The 19,360-nt window shown below is 49.2% G+C and overlaps 1 protein-coding gene across 2 annotated transcripts; it reads right to left on the bottom strand.

The window, feature by feature from the left end:
• Positions 1–3,133: 3,133 nt before the first annotated feature.
• Positions 3,134–18,574, bottom strand: efemp2a (EGF containing fibulin extracellular matrix protein 2a). 2 transcript variants are annotated; one of them, XM_023794312.2, is made up of 11 exons: positions 18,206–18,574; positions 12,097–12,331; positions 11,182–11,230; positions 10,917–11,099; positions 10,455–10,577; positions 9,224–9,340; positions 8,359–8,478; positions 6,232–6,351; positions 5,885–6,011; positions 4,369–4,564; positions 3,134–3,778 (listed from the first exon to the last, which is right to left on the bottom strand). In XM_023794312.2, the coding sequence occupies exons 2-11, from the start codon at positions 12,199–12,201 to the stop codon at positions 3,617–3,619; spliced, it is 1,302 nt and encodes a 433-aa protein (XP_023650080.1). In that variant the 5' UTR covers positions 12,202–12,331; positions 18,206–18,574; the 3' UTR covers positions 3,134–3,616. The 2 variants fall into 2 exon arrangements, with proteins under 2 accessions (XP_023650080.1, XP_023650070.1); XM_023794302.2 differs by lacking the exon at positions 18,206–18,574 and adding an exon at positions 12,879–13,054.
• Between the last annotated feature and the right edge of the window lie 786 nt (positions 18,575–19,360).

Here is a 19,360-nt window from a genome sequence, read left to right as displayed (position 1 = left end):
CATAATGTCACTTATGCATCAGTTAAGATCATTTTAGTGTTCAGATAGCTACTCAGCTTTGTGAGGGAACCCTTACGGACACTGAATGGCGTAAGGCAGGGCGTGATGTGGGAGACTGGGACGTGAGTGTTAGGACAGCTGAAGGTAGCTTGTTTAAAAAGTTCTAACAGATGAAGTGCTCTGTGTTTAATCCATCATCTACGCCATACCACCCAAGGAGTCTAACCCTCGGTGCTGTGGATAGGGAAGCCAACTGATGACACTGTAAACATAACAACTGTTACGGTCCTTTGACGTACTCATTGGGTAATGTTGGGATCGCTGTTCTGTTGGCCCTTCCCGGGACGTTGAGCAAGACTCACCCGCTAATGAGGTCATACCTGGCCGTCTTTCCCCGTTATACCCACACACTACAGACTGCTGTGCCCACAGGGTGGAGCGCAGTGCTCCTAGCCACTTGTTTAGTCATCCCTTGCAGCCGGAAAACAGGAAAAACCCCCAGTTGGGACCCCGCGGAGATCCAGCGACACCTACGCGTGACGCCCGTGGCCCATCCTGCCCTCACAGCTTGAGGCGCCGCTCGCCCTTCCCTGCGTCCGGACCCCGCCAACGCGGCCGCGATGGAGACGCGCGGGGCAATCTGTGGGCTGAGCGTCAGGGACTGAGGTGACTCGTCTGCCTCTGTGTGTCCGTGCAGGGTGACGCCGCGGCCAATGTCGAAAGCTAGATCGAGCGTTTGTCATAAGAACAGACAGCATCACACATGTGACCTACTGTGTGCCACATCCCCAACTAAAATTAAATTAGCTGTCAACGGTGACACGTTAGTTCTGTCCGCTACTTTTGCATATATATGTATATATGTTATGCGATTTGTATCCGTCTTTCAACCATTTATCCTGGTCTGGGTTGCATGTGGGCCTGGAGCCTCCCCCAGACATCAGAGGGCAGTGTGTGGCTCAGTAGGCTAAGCCTCTATCCTTGTGATTAGAAGGTTGTTGGTTTGAACCCATCCTTGACAGAATAGTCGTATCTGTGAGCCCTTACCCCTGACTCCATGGGTGCAGCTACAGGTGGCTGCCCTTCACTGCCAAGCTTGCACTCCCTTATACAGTATATTTCCCATGGAGAGCAAGATGTGGTAGGCAAGAAGAAAGTTTTCCTTTGGGGATCAATAAGTTGTTATTATTATTATGCCAGTCTATTACAGAATCACTGCGATGGGCTGGCCCCCCATCCTGGGTTGTTCCCCGTCTTGTGCCCATAGCTCCAGACCCCTGAGATAGGCTCCGGACCCCCAATGACCCAGAAGGATAAGCGGGTTGGAAAATGGATGGATGGATTACAGAATCAAGTATGTATACACACTATGGCTTATTTTTAGATACCAATTAACCGAACTGTGTGTCTTTGGCCTATGGAAGGAAATTAGCACAGCAGGGCTAGAACTCACAAACTACACACAAACAAGGAGCAAAGAGCAGACCCTCCAGGTCTGAAGCAACAGTGTTACTCGTTGATCCACGCTGGTACTTAATTTCATCCCTGTTGTCCCAGAAAAAGTATGACACTTTAAGTACAGTCAAATAGAGAGAGAATTACTGGCCTCGGTGGTAAATTGGATTAGAAATAGTAGTTACACTGGGTTGTAAGTATTTTTATCTGAATGTCCCTTCTGCTTTTGTATATGATATTGCCCTCGTGTGGACATTTAGTGGTACTGCAGTCACTCTCACTTACGTAAGGATGAGTGAGTGACTCATCAACCTTGAGTCAAGCCAGGCAGGGTAAAAAAGACAATGAGGTTACGATTTTTCCCTATTTTTTGGCGAGGGGGTTCTAAACCCGCTACAATTTTAGCACACACTTCACTATACAATTGATAGTTTCTTTTCTTCTAATTCTTTACTGGTACATTGTCGATCTCCTCATTCAAATCCCCCTTTCTTTCGCATGTCAAGGTTGGTTGCCAAGGTGAACACTGGCCACGTTAGCTGGTCGCTGTGTGCGCCTCTCTCTGCGCATGTCCTTATTCATTCTGCCGTTGTTCCTTTCGAGGAGCCATCATCTTCAGCTGCAGAGGGGAACACGGTGTTTCAGGAACAAACTGGGGGTGGGGGGGTGATGGAGAGGGGAAGGGGCTCTGGAGCTATTTTTAGAAGCAGAGAGAGCAAGCGAATGGGTGGGGAGTGAGTGGGTGGAGGAATTAAGTGGGCACCTGAGCAGAGAAGAGGGAGGAAAGAACAGAGGGGGAGAACAGAAATAAGAAAAGGATGGATAAAGGAAAAAGAAGACAAAAAAATGAACAAAGGCTGGCAAGGCGAGACAGTAAAAGCAAAGGCATTATGCATGATTTTAACCTTATTTCCTTTTATTTACGTATTATTTTCTGAACAAAAAAAAAAAGTACAATATTTTCCATAATACATCAAAACTAAAAATGTTAAGGAAGGTTTGAAGGATAACTAAGGCATAAGGCGGGAACACGGGAGTGGGACAGGAAGCGGGGGCAGAGTGGGAGTGGTTATTAAATATGTAGATGAGAGTAAATATTACATGAGTTTGGGACTGGCTCAGCGAATGGGATAAAGAGCAGGGAGACGGGAATGGGGCTGCCGGCGGTGTAGGAATGACGGCAGAACTGAGAATGACGCCCTCCCCCTTATAACCCACTGATCCATAATCCTTTGGCGGTTACTGCTGCTGGACCCCTTCGCTTGTAAGGCTGTGCGTGATGGTGGGGGTCTGCAGTCTCCAGACGAGCGGGAAGGCTGGTCAGCGACTGTGAGTGCTGGCAATGAATGACAGATGGGTGCAGCTGGCCTGGCTGGGTGACTGGAAGCTGGTGACAGAAGCCTGTTCTGACGGGGGGTGGGGGGGGGGGAGTAACGGCGGAGAGAGGGGAGACTATAAAGCATAGCCAGCCAGTCTGAAGGCTCAGAAGGGAGGAGTCCGATTGTACGAGACTGCATGGGCGTATGCAGCCATCGCGGAACCTCACTGTGACACTGAGACAATGCCGTAAAACTGCATTATTAAATGCCCTTTCCTGAACTGGGGCTGGTAATTAAGTGTGGTATCAGGCTGGACTGGCCGGGATCGCATGAGCACTGCTATTATTAGTGTCTTTACATATTTTAAATATCTTCATCTTTATTCTCATCTCAATTTCCCAAAGCACTGGTACAGGGCATGTTTCACTTCTCTGAAGAAAAACCAGGGTTTGGCCTTGGAAGGCCTCCACAGTCAGACGCTCGTCCTATTCAGGAGGCGCCACACGCTCACAAATTTGTTGCCGCCAATCACTAAACCCATCCTTGTCTGCCATGTGACGTAATGGTTGCATGGTTGGTCCCTACTGGAGATTTGCCTGACATTAGTTACTCTTTGATATCATCACACTGGTTTTGACTAAATCCAGACAGGACCAGCTGACAAAGGCCTGAATGTGGGTGAACGTGGATCTGAGTTTCTCTCTCCTTCCATTCCTTGTTGGCCACCCCAACATTCCCCTGATCTCTATCCCTCTTATCCTTCCCTCCCTCTCACTATCTCTCCACTCTATCCTTTCTGCCTCGGTCTCTCACTCCCTTATTCTCTGCTGGTCACTCCTTCCCTAGAAAGCGTACGGTCCCACGTAGATGGACAGACGTAGGACGGAGCTGCTCTGGTAGCTCATGACGCGGTTGACGGACACCATCTCTAGGTCCAGAACGTACTCATCGGGTCCGGTCACAGCACGGGCCAGGACCAGCATGGCATTCATGTTGTTAATTTGCTGCAAGAAAGAAACAGTCATGGACAAAACAAGAACCATTACTGGACAAGTGAAGGCACTGACAATTTACAAGTCTGGCAGTGGCAGGTTAGAGTATATGTGGGTTTAGGTTTAACCAAAGCCCTTAATGGGGGGCAAGTTTAAGCTGATGATTCTGATGTGAATCTAACACAGAGAGTCTACTAGTGTCTAAGCTTACAGGACTGAGGCAGGGTGACCACCTAATCCATGTCAGGATGGACACTATGAGCTACGACAGGGTTTGTAAACTACCATTTCAATGATTAAAATTAAAAGGATCCATGTTTCACTTAAGCACTGAGTTCCTGCTCAATTCTGATTGGTCAGTCTCCTTTAGTCATGCACATGTCACTAATGTTAATGTGAAACAGCTGGATACTTCGATCTAGGAAACCAACCAGTAAAAGTACAAGATGAACAAAACAATTTAGCCAAGCATGGGGGCCTTTGAGTTTTAAAGTAGTCTGTAAAACCTGAAGTAGCTCATAGTGTCCTGACATGGATTCGGTGGTCACCCTAGACCAGGGGGGTATAGAAGCAGCCAGAAGCAGGTCAGCCATGCCACTAACCCTGATGTAAAAGTCGCCGTTGTCGTCCCCAGAGCGGATGCGAAAGGTATTGTAGGCCCTTGGGTGGACGCTGGTGGCTTGGATCTGGAAGACGTCTGAGGGGATGGCACGCTCGGATGTGATGCTCATGTAGCGATGCACGATGGAGAAAGGCACGTCGCGGCAAGCGGGTTTAGTTACGGGGCAAACGCAGCGGCTGACCGGGGGCAGGGAACGGAGAGAGTCGTGTTAAAACCCTTACAGAAGTAAGACATACATAATGGTCCAGATACACCAACTAAACGACCCCAAGCACACCTTGAGGTTACAAGAGACTTGACCCCTGACCTAAACCCTACAGAGCTGGTTTGGGATGCGTAGGATCGAAGTGTAAGAGCAAAGTAGCAAACTTGTGCCTTGAACTTGTGGAATCTCCTTCAGGACTGTTGGAGAAGTATTCCAGGTGGCTACAACAGGAAACTGGTTTAAAGAAGGTCAAGGGTCAGCAATGCCGTCATCGAAGCAAAAGTGGGCTACTTTAAGAGGCTAAAATTTGAGAACATCTTAAGATGTTGAACACTTCTCTTGGTCATTGCAGTATTTGATATGTATTACTTCATTGCCTTGAGGTCTTTCACTATAACATGAATAATGTCACTAAAATACAAGGAAATGGATTAAAAGCAGGTATATCCAGACTTTTAACTGGTATTGAAGGCTTCAGTTAATTTAGAGCAGAGGAAAGTGAAACCCGAAGCCCCATGACAGGTGCAGTTTTAATCGACGTTTTGGACAAATCAAGCATGCCAAAGTACTGAGTCTGACTGGTGAACACGGTTGAGTCACGGTAACTTGACCAGCGGCTTGTTCACAGCCCCGCCCACTACGAGCTGCAGCACTTTGTCACGCGTGCCACCACGATTACACATCCTGGCACCGCCGGCCAATCGCAACGGACGGCTGGCCGAGGCTGGCAGGTGCCGGGGGTGGGCGGGCAGGCGGGCGGGGGTGAGGTTAGTGTCACCCTCCGTCATTATGTTGAATAACCCACGGGAATACTGAAGGGCTCCATGCCAAGCCAGACGTCTCCAGTCAATACAAGAGGAAAAAAAAAGCTAAATTGATAACACATGTGGCTAAATTCTCAAAATATCTGACCCAAGGAGGCAAAGAAAATGTCATGACTGAAATTGACCTCACTCCCAGCACCTGCTCCCAATTTAACACTCCAACAACTTTGGACAAACTTTGGAACACAGTCAGTTGAGGGAAGTGTGTAATATGGTGAAGGATTGGCAAACAGGAAACAATGCGATTTGATAATGACATTAGGAATGCACTCACAGATGGTGAAGACTTTGACAATGTGCAGGTCAGAGTCAAATAACATCGACATCTGCATTCATTCCACTCCATGTAATTATGTTGCCTAAGCCTGTGGCTCTATGGCTGTTGTTTGTTAGGCCTGACGCTTCTCTACAGGTTAAAGCATTATGCTTGGCATGGGCACAGCGGTGTGTTTGCAAACACGACTCACTTGTCAGACACCTGCACATAAGGGTCCCGGCAGCGGTTGGTGTCCACACACTTATGTGAGCCGTGGATGTTCACGCACGTCTGTCCGTCAGTGCACAGATGCGAGTCGCTCTCACACTCGTTCACATCTTGGGGGGGGAGGGAGGGAGGGAGGGAGAAAAAAGGTGTGAGGGAAAGAGTAAATAGCGTGCCGAGATCCCGACGCGCACCACCTGAAAGAAATGCCCGCGTATCTCCGATTTCAGCGGTTTGCATTAAAAAAAGAAAACGAATAAGCTGAAGATGTCAGCAATCGGTTTAAATACAGTTAATAAATAAAGATATGAATAAGATGATGAGGACGATTACCGTGGCAGAGGCGTGGTCCGTGCAGTTGGTACCCTTCCGGACACTCGCACGAGAATTTTCCTGGCTGGTTCAAACACTGGTACTGGCAGAGAAAACTGGAGTAACTGCACTCGTCGATATCTGCGGATTGAGGAGTTTAGAGTCACTGCCAGTGCAAGTTCTAAAGCAGCTTTATGCAAAATGTTCTGTAGCAGAAAAAAAAGGTTGGGAAACACTGCTCTAATGTACCCTACAGACGGTGGCCACAAGAGGGCGCACATCATGCAATATGATTCAGAACAGTGCTTTGCCAATGACAATCATAAAAACGTGGGAAAATTCACTTTTAACAGGCACTTTGAAAACTATTCAGCCATTAAACTTTGCTTACAAATAGCAATAAGCCTTATAACTAAAAATCACTTATCATTTGCTTGCTTTATTCTCATAACCTTGTATTACATAACACGTGCCTTGACTCCTTGTTTTAATAATTTTCTCATAAAGTCCAATTCATTACATTTAATTTAGTTTTAATTCAAGGTCATGAACTCATATGTTACAGCATAATACAGGGTTCTTCAAATCTGGACCTCGATTCCAAATCCAGGCCTTGTTTTCAGTTCTCCCAGGTAGTTAGTTTAATAATGACTGATTCTGATTGGTCAGAGGCTTCACATCTGGTTCCCAGGTAAAGGAAGGCTGGAAAATCAGCTCAGACCTTGAAGACTGATTTGTATAGCCCTGATATAATGGTACCACATGACTGCAGTGTGACATTGTGCAACAGGACTGAGCTAACTAGATGTTATGACATCTTTTCTTGAGTCAATGAGCCTCCTGTGGGTGGAACAGTTTCCCAGACACAGACCACAACTGAACAAGCCAGGGCCTTTACTCACTCTGACTTACACTTGATGCACATCCACACACACACACACACACACATCGCAAACACGTGCGGATTTTGTGTTACGGCAAAGATACAGATAAGGCACAGCTTGACAGACAGCTGAGAGAGGTTCTGATTGGTGATCGGGGTTTTGGTCCCTGTTGGGGGTTTCTGGGAAATGATGGTATTATTAAGCGGCATCTGCCAGTTTAGAGTAGCCTGGTAATTTGTGGGTTAAACTCAAAAAAGGAAATGACAATATTGCACTGTAAGGGACTGGTGGGGTATGCATGCCACATAATATATATTATATAATATTTTATATAAATATATCACTATAATTAACCTCTAATCTCATATAACTCAATGAAAGATAAATAGTTCATTTAGTTTTCATTTTTGTTACGGCAGCCCATAAACATGAAGATGGCAATGGTGTTAATTACAATAATGAACATTATTACTGCTATTAAGCTGTATTTCCATAAGACTGTAGCACAGAGCGGGTTCAGGTTGATAAGCTGGACCATGGTGAAATAATCCTGAAGTTATAAATGTTTCATTTTTTTGCGGTTCAATCCTGGGCAACCCCCCCCTTCATGAACTGGAGGAATGGGGTCACGACTACGCCTGGGCTCGCCACGCCGGCCCGGCTTCCCCCGCCCGCCGCCAAACATGAGTCACACCGGCCCATAACCGGACTCCCTCCCACGCAGAGAAACCCGACCCCATTGGTATGCCTCAGCAGCCCTGCCGGTTCCAGGGAAGCCTCACGGCGCATCAGGGAGAATCACACCAGCGATCCGTCAGCGCTACGAGAAGCACTCACCCCCATCGCCGTGGCGAAACCCAAACGGCCCGCAAACAAACTACACAACCGCCAAGGTGTACATCTGACAGATTCCGGCTCTCTCGATCATTTTTTTTGCTTAAATCAGTGTTTTCCAATCCGGTCCCCCGGGACACGCAGACGCTCCACGTTTTTGCTCCCTCCCTCTGGCAGGGAGCTTGGAGAGAGCAAACACATGGACTGTCTGTGGGTGCCCGAGGACTGTGTTAGGAAACAGTGGCTTGAATGCTTATCTAAGTAGGTCATATGTGGGAAAACTAGAGTTGCAGAAAGAGAGGAAGCAGGCAGGGAAGGCGAGAGGGCCGTTTAAAGCTCACTCCACTGCCTGGTCCCTGACTCCGACAGAACCGGCCATCTCGGCACGGCGGATCAAGAGGGCGTCACCTGTAGGAGCCCGGTCACTTACCGTTACAGGTGAAGCCGTCGGAGCCGAGCTCATAGCCCTGCTGGCAGCGGCACAGGAAGGTGCCGTAGGTGTTATAACATCTCTGCTGACAGGGGGCCCCCATTTCACACTCATTCACATCTGGGGGGGGGGGACAATAAAATAAACAGTTACAAACTACACATGAAATATTTGTGGTCTAATAAAATTGTTTTGTTTAACCGTGAATATATATATATTTCACTGAAAAGCAGAAAATCGATTGCTCACATCAACGCAATTATTTATTGTTATTGTAGAAGTGAAATCAAGAACAACAAAATGTAACCGTCACATATCCCATCTTTCCCTCCTATGAGACACACATATATGCAGGAAAGGGTCAAGCTTAGGATCAGAATGCAGGAGCAGTATTTTCTGGGGTGTTAAAGACCTTGCTCAATTAGATGGCCACGGGCATAGAGTCTTAACCCAGAGAGGCCCACAGCACCCCCTATATACAGGGATGCACATAACTGGTACGCAAGTACACATTCACCTTTAAAAGCGTTACGTGCGACAATCGACTGTTATAACTGCACAAATGAGTATGTATTTTATGTGCATTTGTGTTGCTATGACAAGAAATAACCATGCTTTCTAACCTTTATACGAATTAGCATACAGTATAAAGGTTAAAATGCGCAATAGTTTCTTGTCCTAGAAGCACTAATGCACATAAAATGCGTACGCATTCGCGCTGTTACAGCAATCAATTGCCGCATGTATCGCTTTTAAAGGTGAATGTGTACTTGCATTCTAGTTACGTACATCCCTGCCGATATGAAGGTACTGTATGTACAGATGCTGCAGGCTGGTTTCAAGCAGACCTCTCTGAGGGCCTCACCTACACAGGAGCGGTTGTTCCCGGCTACCTGGAACCCAGGCTCACACTGACAGGAGAAGGACCCAGGAACATTGACACAGCGATGCTGGCAGTACCTGTACCGGCACTCATCTATGTCTGGGGACGAGAGGCAGGGAGCGATGTGTCAGACACAAGGGCTCGGGATGGAGAGCCGGACAGTGTCACAGGAAGATGCAGGCATGAGGGGCTTAACAGGAGGAAGACGACGATGTGATCAGGGGAATCGATCGCTTTGTGAAAAGCAGTGGATTGACAGCAATGCAGTGTGAAGTTATGTTAAAGGGAATAGGAGCAATAGTCAAAAAACTTCATAGCTAGCAGAAACAGGGAAAGTGGTAGGGGTGATGGCTGACAAGGCAGAGACAGAAGCAAAAACTCACGAGTGACTATGAGGGAATCAGATACTGCAGCAGGGGAGGAGAAAGAGACAGCATGGAGTCTATAGAAAGGCGCGGAGTGGCGGGCTAGGGAGAGGAGCAGTGCGGACAGAGAGGGGAGACAGAGCAAAGGCAGGCCGGCTAGGGAGAGGAGCAGTGCGGACAGAGAGGGGAGACAGAGCAAAGGCAGGCCGGCTAGGGAGAGGAGCAGTGCGGACAGAGAGGGGAGACAGAGCAAAGGCAGGCCGGTTAGGGAGAGGAGCAGTGCGGACAGAGAGGGGAGACAGAGCAAAGGCAGGCCGGCTAGGGAGAGGAGCAGTGCGGACAGAGAGGGGAGACAGAGCAAAGGGAGGCCGGCTAGGGAGAGGAGCAGTGCGGACAGAGAGGGGAGACAGAGCAAAGGGAGGCCGGCTAGGGAGAGGAGCAGTGCGGACAGAGAGGGGACACAGAGCAAAGGCAGGCCGGCTAGGGAGAGGAGCAGTGCGGACAGAGAGGGGACACAGAGCAAAGGCAGGCCGGCTAGGGAGAGGAGCAGTGCGGACAGAGAGGGGACACAGAGCAAAGGCAGGCCGGCTAGGGAGAGGAGCAGTGCGGACAGAGAGGGGACACAGAGCAAAGGCAGGCCGGCTAGGGAGAGGAGCAGTGCGGACAGAGAGGGGAGACAGAGCAAAGGGAGGCCGGCTAGGGAGAGGAGCAGTGCGGACAGAGAGGGGAGACAGAGCAAAGGCAGGCCGGCTAGGGAGAGGAGCAGTGTGGACAGGGGGGACAAAAGCCAGATGACACTGACAGGATGCTCTGGAACACAGACGGCAGCCAGCAGTCAGGAATCTCACCAATGCACTCGGTGCCGACTTTGCGGTATCCCTCAGGACACTGGCAGGTGAAGCTTCCCGGCACATTGAAGCACTCTTGGCTCGGCTGGCAGTCGTGGGTGTCCTGCTCACATTCATCCACGTCTGAGGTCAGCGGCAGAGTGAGCAGAGTGAGGGACACCATCTCACGCACCTCTGCCTTCCACTGCACCCTCAGACACTAGCAGGATCACTTCATGCATTAAACCACAGCAACAGATCCAAAATCCCTGACCACGGAAGACCACGAAAATCAGCATTCCCAGAATTCCTGAATGCCCAAATGCCCATAGAGGACACATGAACTCATCCCCCCCAAACACACCAGTCTCTACTCTACAGCTGCCATCCTTCGGGAACCCGGAATTCCAAGCAGTCCCAGTCATAATCCCATTTTTTGGACCTCTATGAAAGTACAGGTTGCCTTTCACGCCCCCCACTCACCCACACAGCTGTCCCCCTGCAGCTCGTACCCAAGGAGACAGGAGTTTTGCTCCGACTGGTTGGGCGGTTCGGGGGCAGGGATGACGGAGGCGGAGCGCGGGAGGCATAGGTAGCCTCCATAGTGGTTGAAGCACTTCATCTCGCCCTTGCAGGCTTCCGGAATGGTCTCACACTCGTTTATGTCTGATGGAGGAGGAGGGGGGTGCATTACACTAAATGCAGGTTGGGAAAGAGAGGAAGGGTGGGAAAAGGGGTTTCATCCCACCTTTGCAGTGCTTGCTCTCTGGATCCCAGTGGTAGCCATCTGTACATTCCTGTAAAGGAAGGGGAACGATTTGCATTTAGCAGATTCGCTGTGAACAAACTTTTTAAACACGCATTACAGTTTAACTGCACATTCAATACAGATCATCGTAATATAACTGTACACTCAAAACAGCTCAATCGCAAATATCATCTTTTTTTCTGCTGAACTACGAACCTTCGATGTTTTTGAGTCTTAATTACACAATGTGTTGTAATTCTGAAGTAATAAATCTACTTAACTGACAACTGGCAAAACGTTGCAGTACAATGAAGCAATTTGTAACTGAAAGCTAGATGGAAAAATGTGTGGTAATTTTGATCTGGGACTTTTTAAATTTACGGATAGATCAGGATCAGTGAGAGGACGGCTTTGGCCCTGGTCCAGCTGCAGGGAGTTTTACATACAAACATCATTACATATAACCATTAGAATGACTTTGAGGGCAAATGCAAACACCCACCATGTCAGAGTGGGATTCTGAGAGTTTGCTCGTTGTTTGGACCATCATCAGATTATCAAGAACAATCGGCAGATTATCAAGAACAATCAGTAGGTTATCAAGAACAAAATATCCAAAGGAAAATTAAGTCAATGGAGATTAGCATTAGAATGGAGATAGCAAGGCCAAGTTTTGAGTTTAGTTAGTATGGAAATAAACTGTCAGCAACTTTAAATAGGAGTCAAATTATGAAAAGTCCCGTAAATACAAGGGAAAGGTGGAAGGTGAAAAATGATCAGGGTGAAGGACAGGTAACAAGAAACAAGATCTGAAACCTGAGAGATGAACTGAGGTGGGGAAAGTCTGACAAGAGGAAGGATTAAAGGAGAAGACAGGGGGTGTATATAGAGGCGTCCAGGCTGTACACTCCTTACCGTGTAGGTGTCACTTTCTGCGGGGGGCTGTGCGATGGAGCAGGGCAGGAGCAGGGACACGCAGGCACAGAGCAGCAGCGGGGGTGACACGCACACACTCCGCATGCTCACAGCCGGGTGGACAGAGCGCCGGAGGAGGCCGACAAAACGGAGCGATGCCAGAGGGCGGGCAGGCAGGGGGGGGGAGGCTGGCGTCACAGGTGAAAGCAGTCCGTGCTCCCGGTGATCTCGGAATCTGGTGAGAGAGGGGCAGCAGCTTAGAGAGACACCATGAGGGGACTCTGCCAAAAGAAGGGGCGGCTGTGGCTGACTCAGCTGAACACCCAAAGGTTGTTGGCTCCAGTCCCACAAGACACCAGATCCAATAAACAAAAAACCATCAATCTACGTAAACGACTAAATAATGGGTTGCTCTGGATAAACAATTAAATAGTAAATGCGACTGAAAATGCAGGGGTTTTGCGAGGGGGGGGCAAGCTCTGTCTTAATGGCTGCATTACTGTTAATGTACAGAATGTCGAAACTGTCGAGTTGTTTTGGTTTTGGAAGGAACTGCTGACAGGATGTTTTTACAAACTGAACATGTCACGCCCCCGGTGGCCAAATGACTGCAAACGTCATGAAACAGACAAGGCACAGAAAGCAAGAGTCAAACAGGATCTCGTCCCCTATTCAAGTGCCTTTGCTTTCCTTCTTGGCTTCTAAAAAGGGCAAGTTGAGATGATTACTTCACAGCCCACAAGACTGCTCAAAGCCAAAACCAGCTTCCAATTTTTACTCACCCATCAAACCAAGGCCTTAACCTCCTCCTCATCTCCTCCTGCCCTCTGCTACAGAAAATATCTCAACTAACATCAGGAGAGTCAATCTTCTTATCTGCTTTTGCTCCTTGAGGTTCCATCTGCCAGGAGTCAAGGACCAGCTTCATTAGAGACCTTGCTTAGCCTGCACACCAGCTCTCTGGAAGACGTCACAGGTTCACTTCCTCACGCACCACAAGACTGAAAAAGAATTTCTTCCCCAATGTTGCTAAACTGCTCAACACCGTCTGAGCCTCCATCCAATGGCGGGTGTACGCATGCATAGTTATACACACTCATATACACGCATGCATAGTTATACACACTCATATACACGCATGCATAGTTATACACACTCATATACACGCATGCATAGTTATACACACTCATATACACGCATGCATAGTTATACACACTCATATACACGCATGCATAGTTATACACACTCATATACACGCATGCATAGTTATACACACTCATATACACGCATGCATAGTTATACACACTCATATACACGCATGCATAGTTATACACACTCATATACACACATGCATAGTTATACACACTCATATACACGCATGCATAGTTATACACACTCATATACACGCATGCATAGTTATACACACTCATATACACGCATGCATAGTTATACACACTCATATACACGCATGCATAGTTATACACACTCATATACACGCATGCATAGTTATACACACTCATATACACGCATGCATAGTTATACACACTCATATACACGCATGCATAGTTATACACACTCATATACACGCATGCATAGTTATACACACTCACATTCACTTCTTTGAGACTGCATCTGCTATTTTATTGTTATTTTAATTCTCATTACTTCTTAGTTTATTCCTGATCCTATCTTTTCATCATCTGTGATTATTGCACATTCTTTGTTGTGACTAGTGCACCTTATTGCTGTCGTTTGACTGTCTTGGACTTATTAAATACCATCATAATTTTGTCATTTGTTGCTTGCAGTATTTCAATGACAATAAAGCATTCTTTTCTCATTTCAGCTTATCTTATCTTGTCTTATCTTATCTTATAATGGGTATTTCTCAGTACGCGTACTTGACCATACTTGTATTCTCGTGTACCCATTTTATGTCATCTGTCATTGCCAAAAACCAGTTCCTATACTCAAGAACAGAAATACAGGGGACAGGAAAAATCCCCAGATGTCGTTTTTGCTCTTCCCCAAATATCAAGGATACATCGGTTGCATCCTTGCCAAATGAGATCAATCCCATGATTCATTGCTCCCCAAGTTCGTTATTGGAAGGCAACTTAGCAAGACCAGTGACAGTGCCACATGCACACAATTCAGTCATTGAAGGAAACAGCCTACAGTTAGATATGGAAAGTGGTCAGTGTGCTGGTTGGACTGAAGACAGGCAGATGTGGATCCACAAACCCGCCTGTCTGGTCAAACACACACACACAAACACACACACACACACACACCCTGTGGTTTACATAAGTGTCAGCCAAACCTCAGTCCCAGTGCTGACTCAGCTGCTTTTCAAGGTTATTGTCCACACGCACGTACACGTGGGACAGTGCTGTTACCGTCATGATTATAGCCACGAGGCCACAGGACAACGTGCTGGTCGACACGGTCGCTAGGACGCTAGCCTGCACGTAGCACACGTGCCGACCCCCGCAGCGGCACAGCGACACGCTCCAGCATCTCCGAGATCCCGCAGGCCAACTGAGGCTCCCACGGCCCACAGATTCGGATGTACAGTGCTGTGCAAAAGTCAAAGTAAATGTTTAAAGCTATTTATCTGGGTAGTAAGTGTATATTTGCTCTGAAGAAAAACACAATTTAACAATAGCACATGCATATTAAGAGAAACACAGTAAAAGCTAGCAAGAACTTCTTCTGCTCTCCAAAAAATCACTGATATCTTGATGGATGGCTGGAGGAACGATGCTTCAGTTCCCAAAACTCTCCTCAGGAGCCCCTCGGCCATTCCTTCATTTTTGCCACCAACTCACTCCATTACTTAATTTAATTAGTCAAAAAAGTCAATGAGGTGTTGATTAGCCACACGAGGTGTGTTTGTGGTCGAGTCAAAAAATAATATTGGACGGTTGCTACAAACACCGGGGTGATTTTGGAGCAGGTTTTGAAATGATTAAACACTCTCATATCATAGTTTTACACCAATGGGAAGATGATTTAAACATCATTTTCATTGACTGCCTAAGACTTTTGCACACTACTGTACCACGTTTAAATGGAAATGAGAGATACTAAACTGGATCTATTGTTCTGTGTAGGGGAACACTGCAGACCAGTTGCGTAATATCTTGAAGGAACCAATGAAAAAAAAACCAGGCAACTGAAGAAATCCTGCATAACATTATAATTTTTTTCCCAGTAGTTTAATCATAGTGTTCAGTCTAATGCTGGCATAGTCTCGCACCCACAAAATCATCAACATAGCTCTAGACGTTGAACCAAAAGAGGCGCACGGGCAAAGCCTCCGATTGTCCTATCTGCAGCGTCCCCTCTCCTGTCACACCCCGATTGTCCTATCTGCAGCGTCCCCTCTCCTGTCACACCTCCGATTGTCCTATCTGCAGCGTCCCCTCTCGTGTCACACCTCCGATTGTCCTATCTGCAGTGTCCCCTCTCGTGTCACACCTCCGATTGTCCTATCTGCAGCGTCCCCTCTCGTGTCACACCTCCCATTGTCCTATCTGCAGCGTCCCCTCTTATGTCACACCTGCGATTGTCCTATCTGCAGCGTCCCCTCTCCTGTCACACCTCCGATTGTCCTATCTGCAGCGTCCCCTTTCGTGTCACACCTCCGATTGTCCTATCTGCAGCGTCCCCTCTCCAGTCACACCACGATTGTCCTATCTGCAGCGTCCCCTCTCATGTCACACCTCCGATTGTCCTATCTGCAGCGTCCCCTCTCGTGTCACACCTCCGATTGTCCTATCTGCAGCGTCCCCTCTCCTGTCACACCTCCGATTGTCCTATCTGCAGCATCCCCTCTTATGTCACACCTCCCATTGTCCTATCTGCAGCGTCCCCTCTCATGTCACACCTCCGATTGTCCTATCTGCAGTGTCCCCTCTCCTGTCACACCTCCCATTGTCCTATCTGCAGCGTCCCCTCTCATGTCACACCTCCGATTGTCCTATCTGCAGCGTCCCCTCTCGTGTCACACCTCCCATTGTCCTATCTGCAGCGTCCCCTCTCGTGTCACACCTCCGATTGTCCTATCTGCAGCGTCCCCTCTCGTGTCACACCTCCGATTGTCCTATCTGCAGCGTCCCCTCTCGTGTCACACCTCCGATTGCCCTATCTGCAGCGTCCCCTCTCCTGTCACACCTCCGATTGCCCTATCTGCAGCGTCCCCTCTCGTGTCACACCAGTCCCGAGGAAGCAGGCCTCAGCCTTAGAGACACCGCAGAATCGACAGATACCCCTAGAGTCTGCAGAGAGCTTCAAAGGCAGCTTCCCAGAAAAAAAAACAGAAGGAGGAAAAAAAACAACAAAGAAGAACTGGTGAAGACAAACAGGAAACGTGTCCCCCCCCCCAGCCCCCACCCACAGCAGCGGCCGGCAGATGGGGAGTGGAGATCCCAGGGACGCTGCAGGATCCCAGGTCCCATTCACGTGTGCTACTGCGGTCACGCCTTTGGAATCTCAGCAGTCAGGATGTGGCTTCAGACACAGGGCCAGTTGTCATTCAGTCCTGGGGGGGGGGGGGGGCGAGCAGTGAGTACCCACCGTCCCCCAGACAAAACAATCCTGTGGGTACTTCACACAAAGAGTGCAGTGTCGTCTCCACGGCTGCCACTGGGACCAGCTCAGAGATCCTCGTCTAATTGCCGGTGATCTTCTAACCAGTGCAGGCTCTAAGTGTGGCTTACACAAAGTGGATTGCTGCTTAAATGAATTTAAATTATCATAAGGGAGGACTCTCAGTCATGGCTGTAATGATCCTAGCAGACAGACGTACTGAGGTTCTGCCTCACCAGCCCAGGTCCCAGTAGATCTATGCAGATGATGAGCACCTCTTGTTTTGTTTGTTATCTGGACCTCATAAGGGCTGGATCATTATCTCGGCTTCAGAGGTCGGGTCGTGGGCACTGGAGTGCACAGTCGGCGGCCAGCGGCTCACAGGGACCGAACGTCCCCCGTCACGTCTCCTTGGTGCAATTGAGGTTAAGGTCCTTGATCAAGGGCCCAACGGTGAAGAGATTATTTTTTGGTTGCAGGATTGGAGCCCACAACCTTCTGGACATAAGCACAGACCCTAATTTGCATCCCTTTAGCCGAAGCTGTATGATGACATATCACTCTTCTGGCTGCAGTATAGGCACAGAACACATCTCATACAGAGGCCAAGGGCCCTTGTGAAACAGCGCTCAGTGAGGAGGCCCCCAGCCAACCTGAAGCACCCGTGTGTTTCAAGGCGACGATCCGTCGAGCGCGACTCATTAAGAAAGAAAACACAAATATCGTGATTTGTGGAGGCGTGTCCCACACAGGCCCCGTTTTGTGCTGCGGGAACAGCGGGGCAGTGTTCCCCAGCGCCTCGCCGGGCGCTCGTACGTCACCTGTGGCAACACCTGCCGCTTTGTTTCGCGCTGGCCTGTTGCTATTGGCCGCACCCCTTTACAGGCACAGTGGATAGGTGGGAGGGAGGGGAGCACAAGTAGTGAAAGCCACAAAATGGGCCAACAACAACACAGGGTAAGATCCACCGAGCGGGACTGCAAGACTCCTCTCAAACTTCTCTGCTATTAATGGGTCGATCTGGAGCCTTCTCATTGTAGTGCTGCAGTCGGGCAGTCCGGTGAGGGCATATTGTGCAAGAGGGCCTATTTTTCTCTGGAAGTGAATCAGCCTTTACTGGGAACTGTGACCAAAAGCCTTTGCGGTATTGGTCATGGGGTCCCACACCTGGGCCTCCAGCGAACAGACCCAGCCCTGTAATAGCAGCGGGCAGATGATGCTGGCACCTGGCGGGCCACAGAGCCCGGTCAGTGGGGGTCCGTACTATGGGACCCCTGGCCAGCCGCGGGGCCCGAGACGCCGCAGCGGATCCGGACGGCAGGCGACCCGCTCGCCCCTCCCCCTTCTTCTGGCTGCTGGGTCCAAGACACTTGGACTGCCCGCCCGCCCCCCCACCCCCAGACTTGCTCCATGTCACGTACCACGCTGCTCACTTTTCCCCCCCCCCCATCTCCAATCCCCATGACACCCAGGAAAGCTGTATCCCCTAGCAGCACATGCCGCCTGTCCTACTCACCGGACAGAGTCTCTCCTGCCCTTCCAGAGCCTCTCCTGCCTCTTATGTCTTCGACTGCCTCGCCTCTTTCCTCCCCGACTCCTCCAAGCCTGCCGCAGAGTAGCTTTCGGGCCCCTGCTCGCCACTCCTTTTCCATGAAAATGGAACAGAAGCCTGTCCGCCTCTCACGTGGCCGCGCGCAGCCCGGTCTCTCTCCCTGGCCGTCGGCGGCGTAATCTGCAGGCGCCCTTGGTCTCCGTTCCCTGCCTCTCGGGCCCCTTAAAGAGCGAGCGGGGAGGTCGACGGTACAGTGTGAGTGTGCGAGAGGGAGGAAGAGAAAGGGAGTGTAGAGAAAAAGAAGGCGGCCCGCTCCTACCCCCCTCCAGCTCCCCTGCGCTGCTATCCTCCACCCCCTCGGTCCCCTTTCCTCCCTCCCTGACCCTCCAGGACGTAAATTCCTGGTCTGTGGCCCAAATTCCGAAACTCCACATCCGTCTTCTTTGCAGGCGGAACAACAGTGCACAGATTCACCCCCCCCCCCAGCCCCGTTCTGTGACACACCTGGTTTCATTTAACTAACCCCCCCGCAAACCCCCCCCCCCATGCTTCACCACCTCTCAATGTCTGGCCACCACAGGCACCCAGTCACCCCCTATCTCTTCTCCCCCTTCACTGGGAGATGGTAGGATATTTATAGTTTGAGAGCGAGGCTCAAGGAATGTGAACCAACATCAGAAAGAGAGAGTGAGGGGAAGAGGGGAGAGAGGGAGCAGCGCACATCTTACAGGAAAAGCGTTTTATTTTTATGCCCAAATATTTGAACAGGACCGTGTGGATGATAAGCTTCGGTATAGATCAGTGACAGTCACGGCTCAGCTGGATTTCAGACAAACAAACTCTGTGCTCACTCTGGACAGTATTACACCACCAGGCAGGAATAATCCCTGCAACAGCAACATATTCCAGCGAAAATGACTTAAAACCATCTGTAAACCATGTGTCACGCAAGTAACTGTTTACACAGCACCAGGCACGGACATGCTGTAATATATATTCACTGACCTGATCTTATTTCTCTTAAAATCGCTGAGCTTGCCGAGTTGTTAGATAGCCCCAACTCCGTAGCGGTGCCAAGACGTTGCACCCCCTCCCGTTACACATATGCATTCATGCGGC

The sequence above is a fragment of the Paramormyrops kingsleyae genome, chromosome 10, assembly GCF_048594095.1.
Source record: "Paramormyrops kingsleyae isolate MSU_618 chromosome 10, PKINGS_0.4, whole genome shotgun sequence".
In the NCBI taxonomy this organism is placed as follows: domain Eukaryota; kingdom Metazoa; phylum Chordata; class Actinopteri; order Osteoglossiformes; family Mormyridae; genus Paramormyrops; species Paramormyrops kingsleyae.
This window is presented reverse-complemented; position numbering and strand designations above follow the sequence as displayed.

Bases quoted from the DNA above. Each gene is read 5' to 3' on its own strand.
- efemp2a (XM_023794302.2), bottom strand. From the start codon at position 12,910: ATGAGGAGGAGGTTAAGGCCTTGGTTTGATGG. The intron at 11,100-11,181 runs GTGGGATGAAAC...CTCCTCCATCAG, and splicing joins AGAGAGCAAGCACTGCAAAG to ACATAAACGAGTGTGAGACC. The intron at 9,341-10,454 runs GTGAGATTCCTG...TCTCGTCCCCAG, and splicing joins AGTCGGCACCGAGTGCATTG to ACATAGATGAGTGCCGGTAC.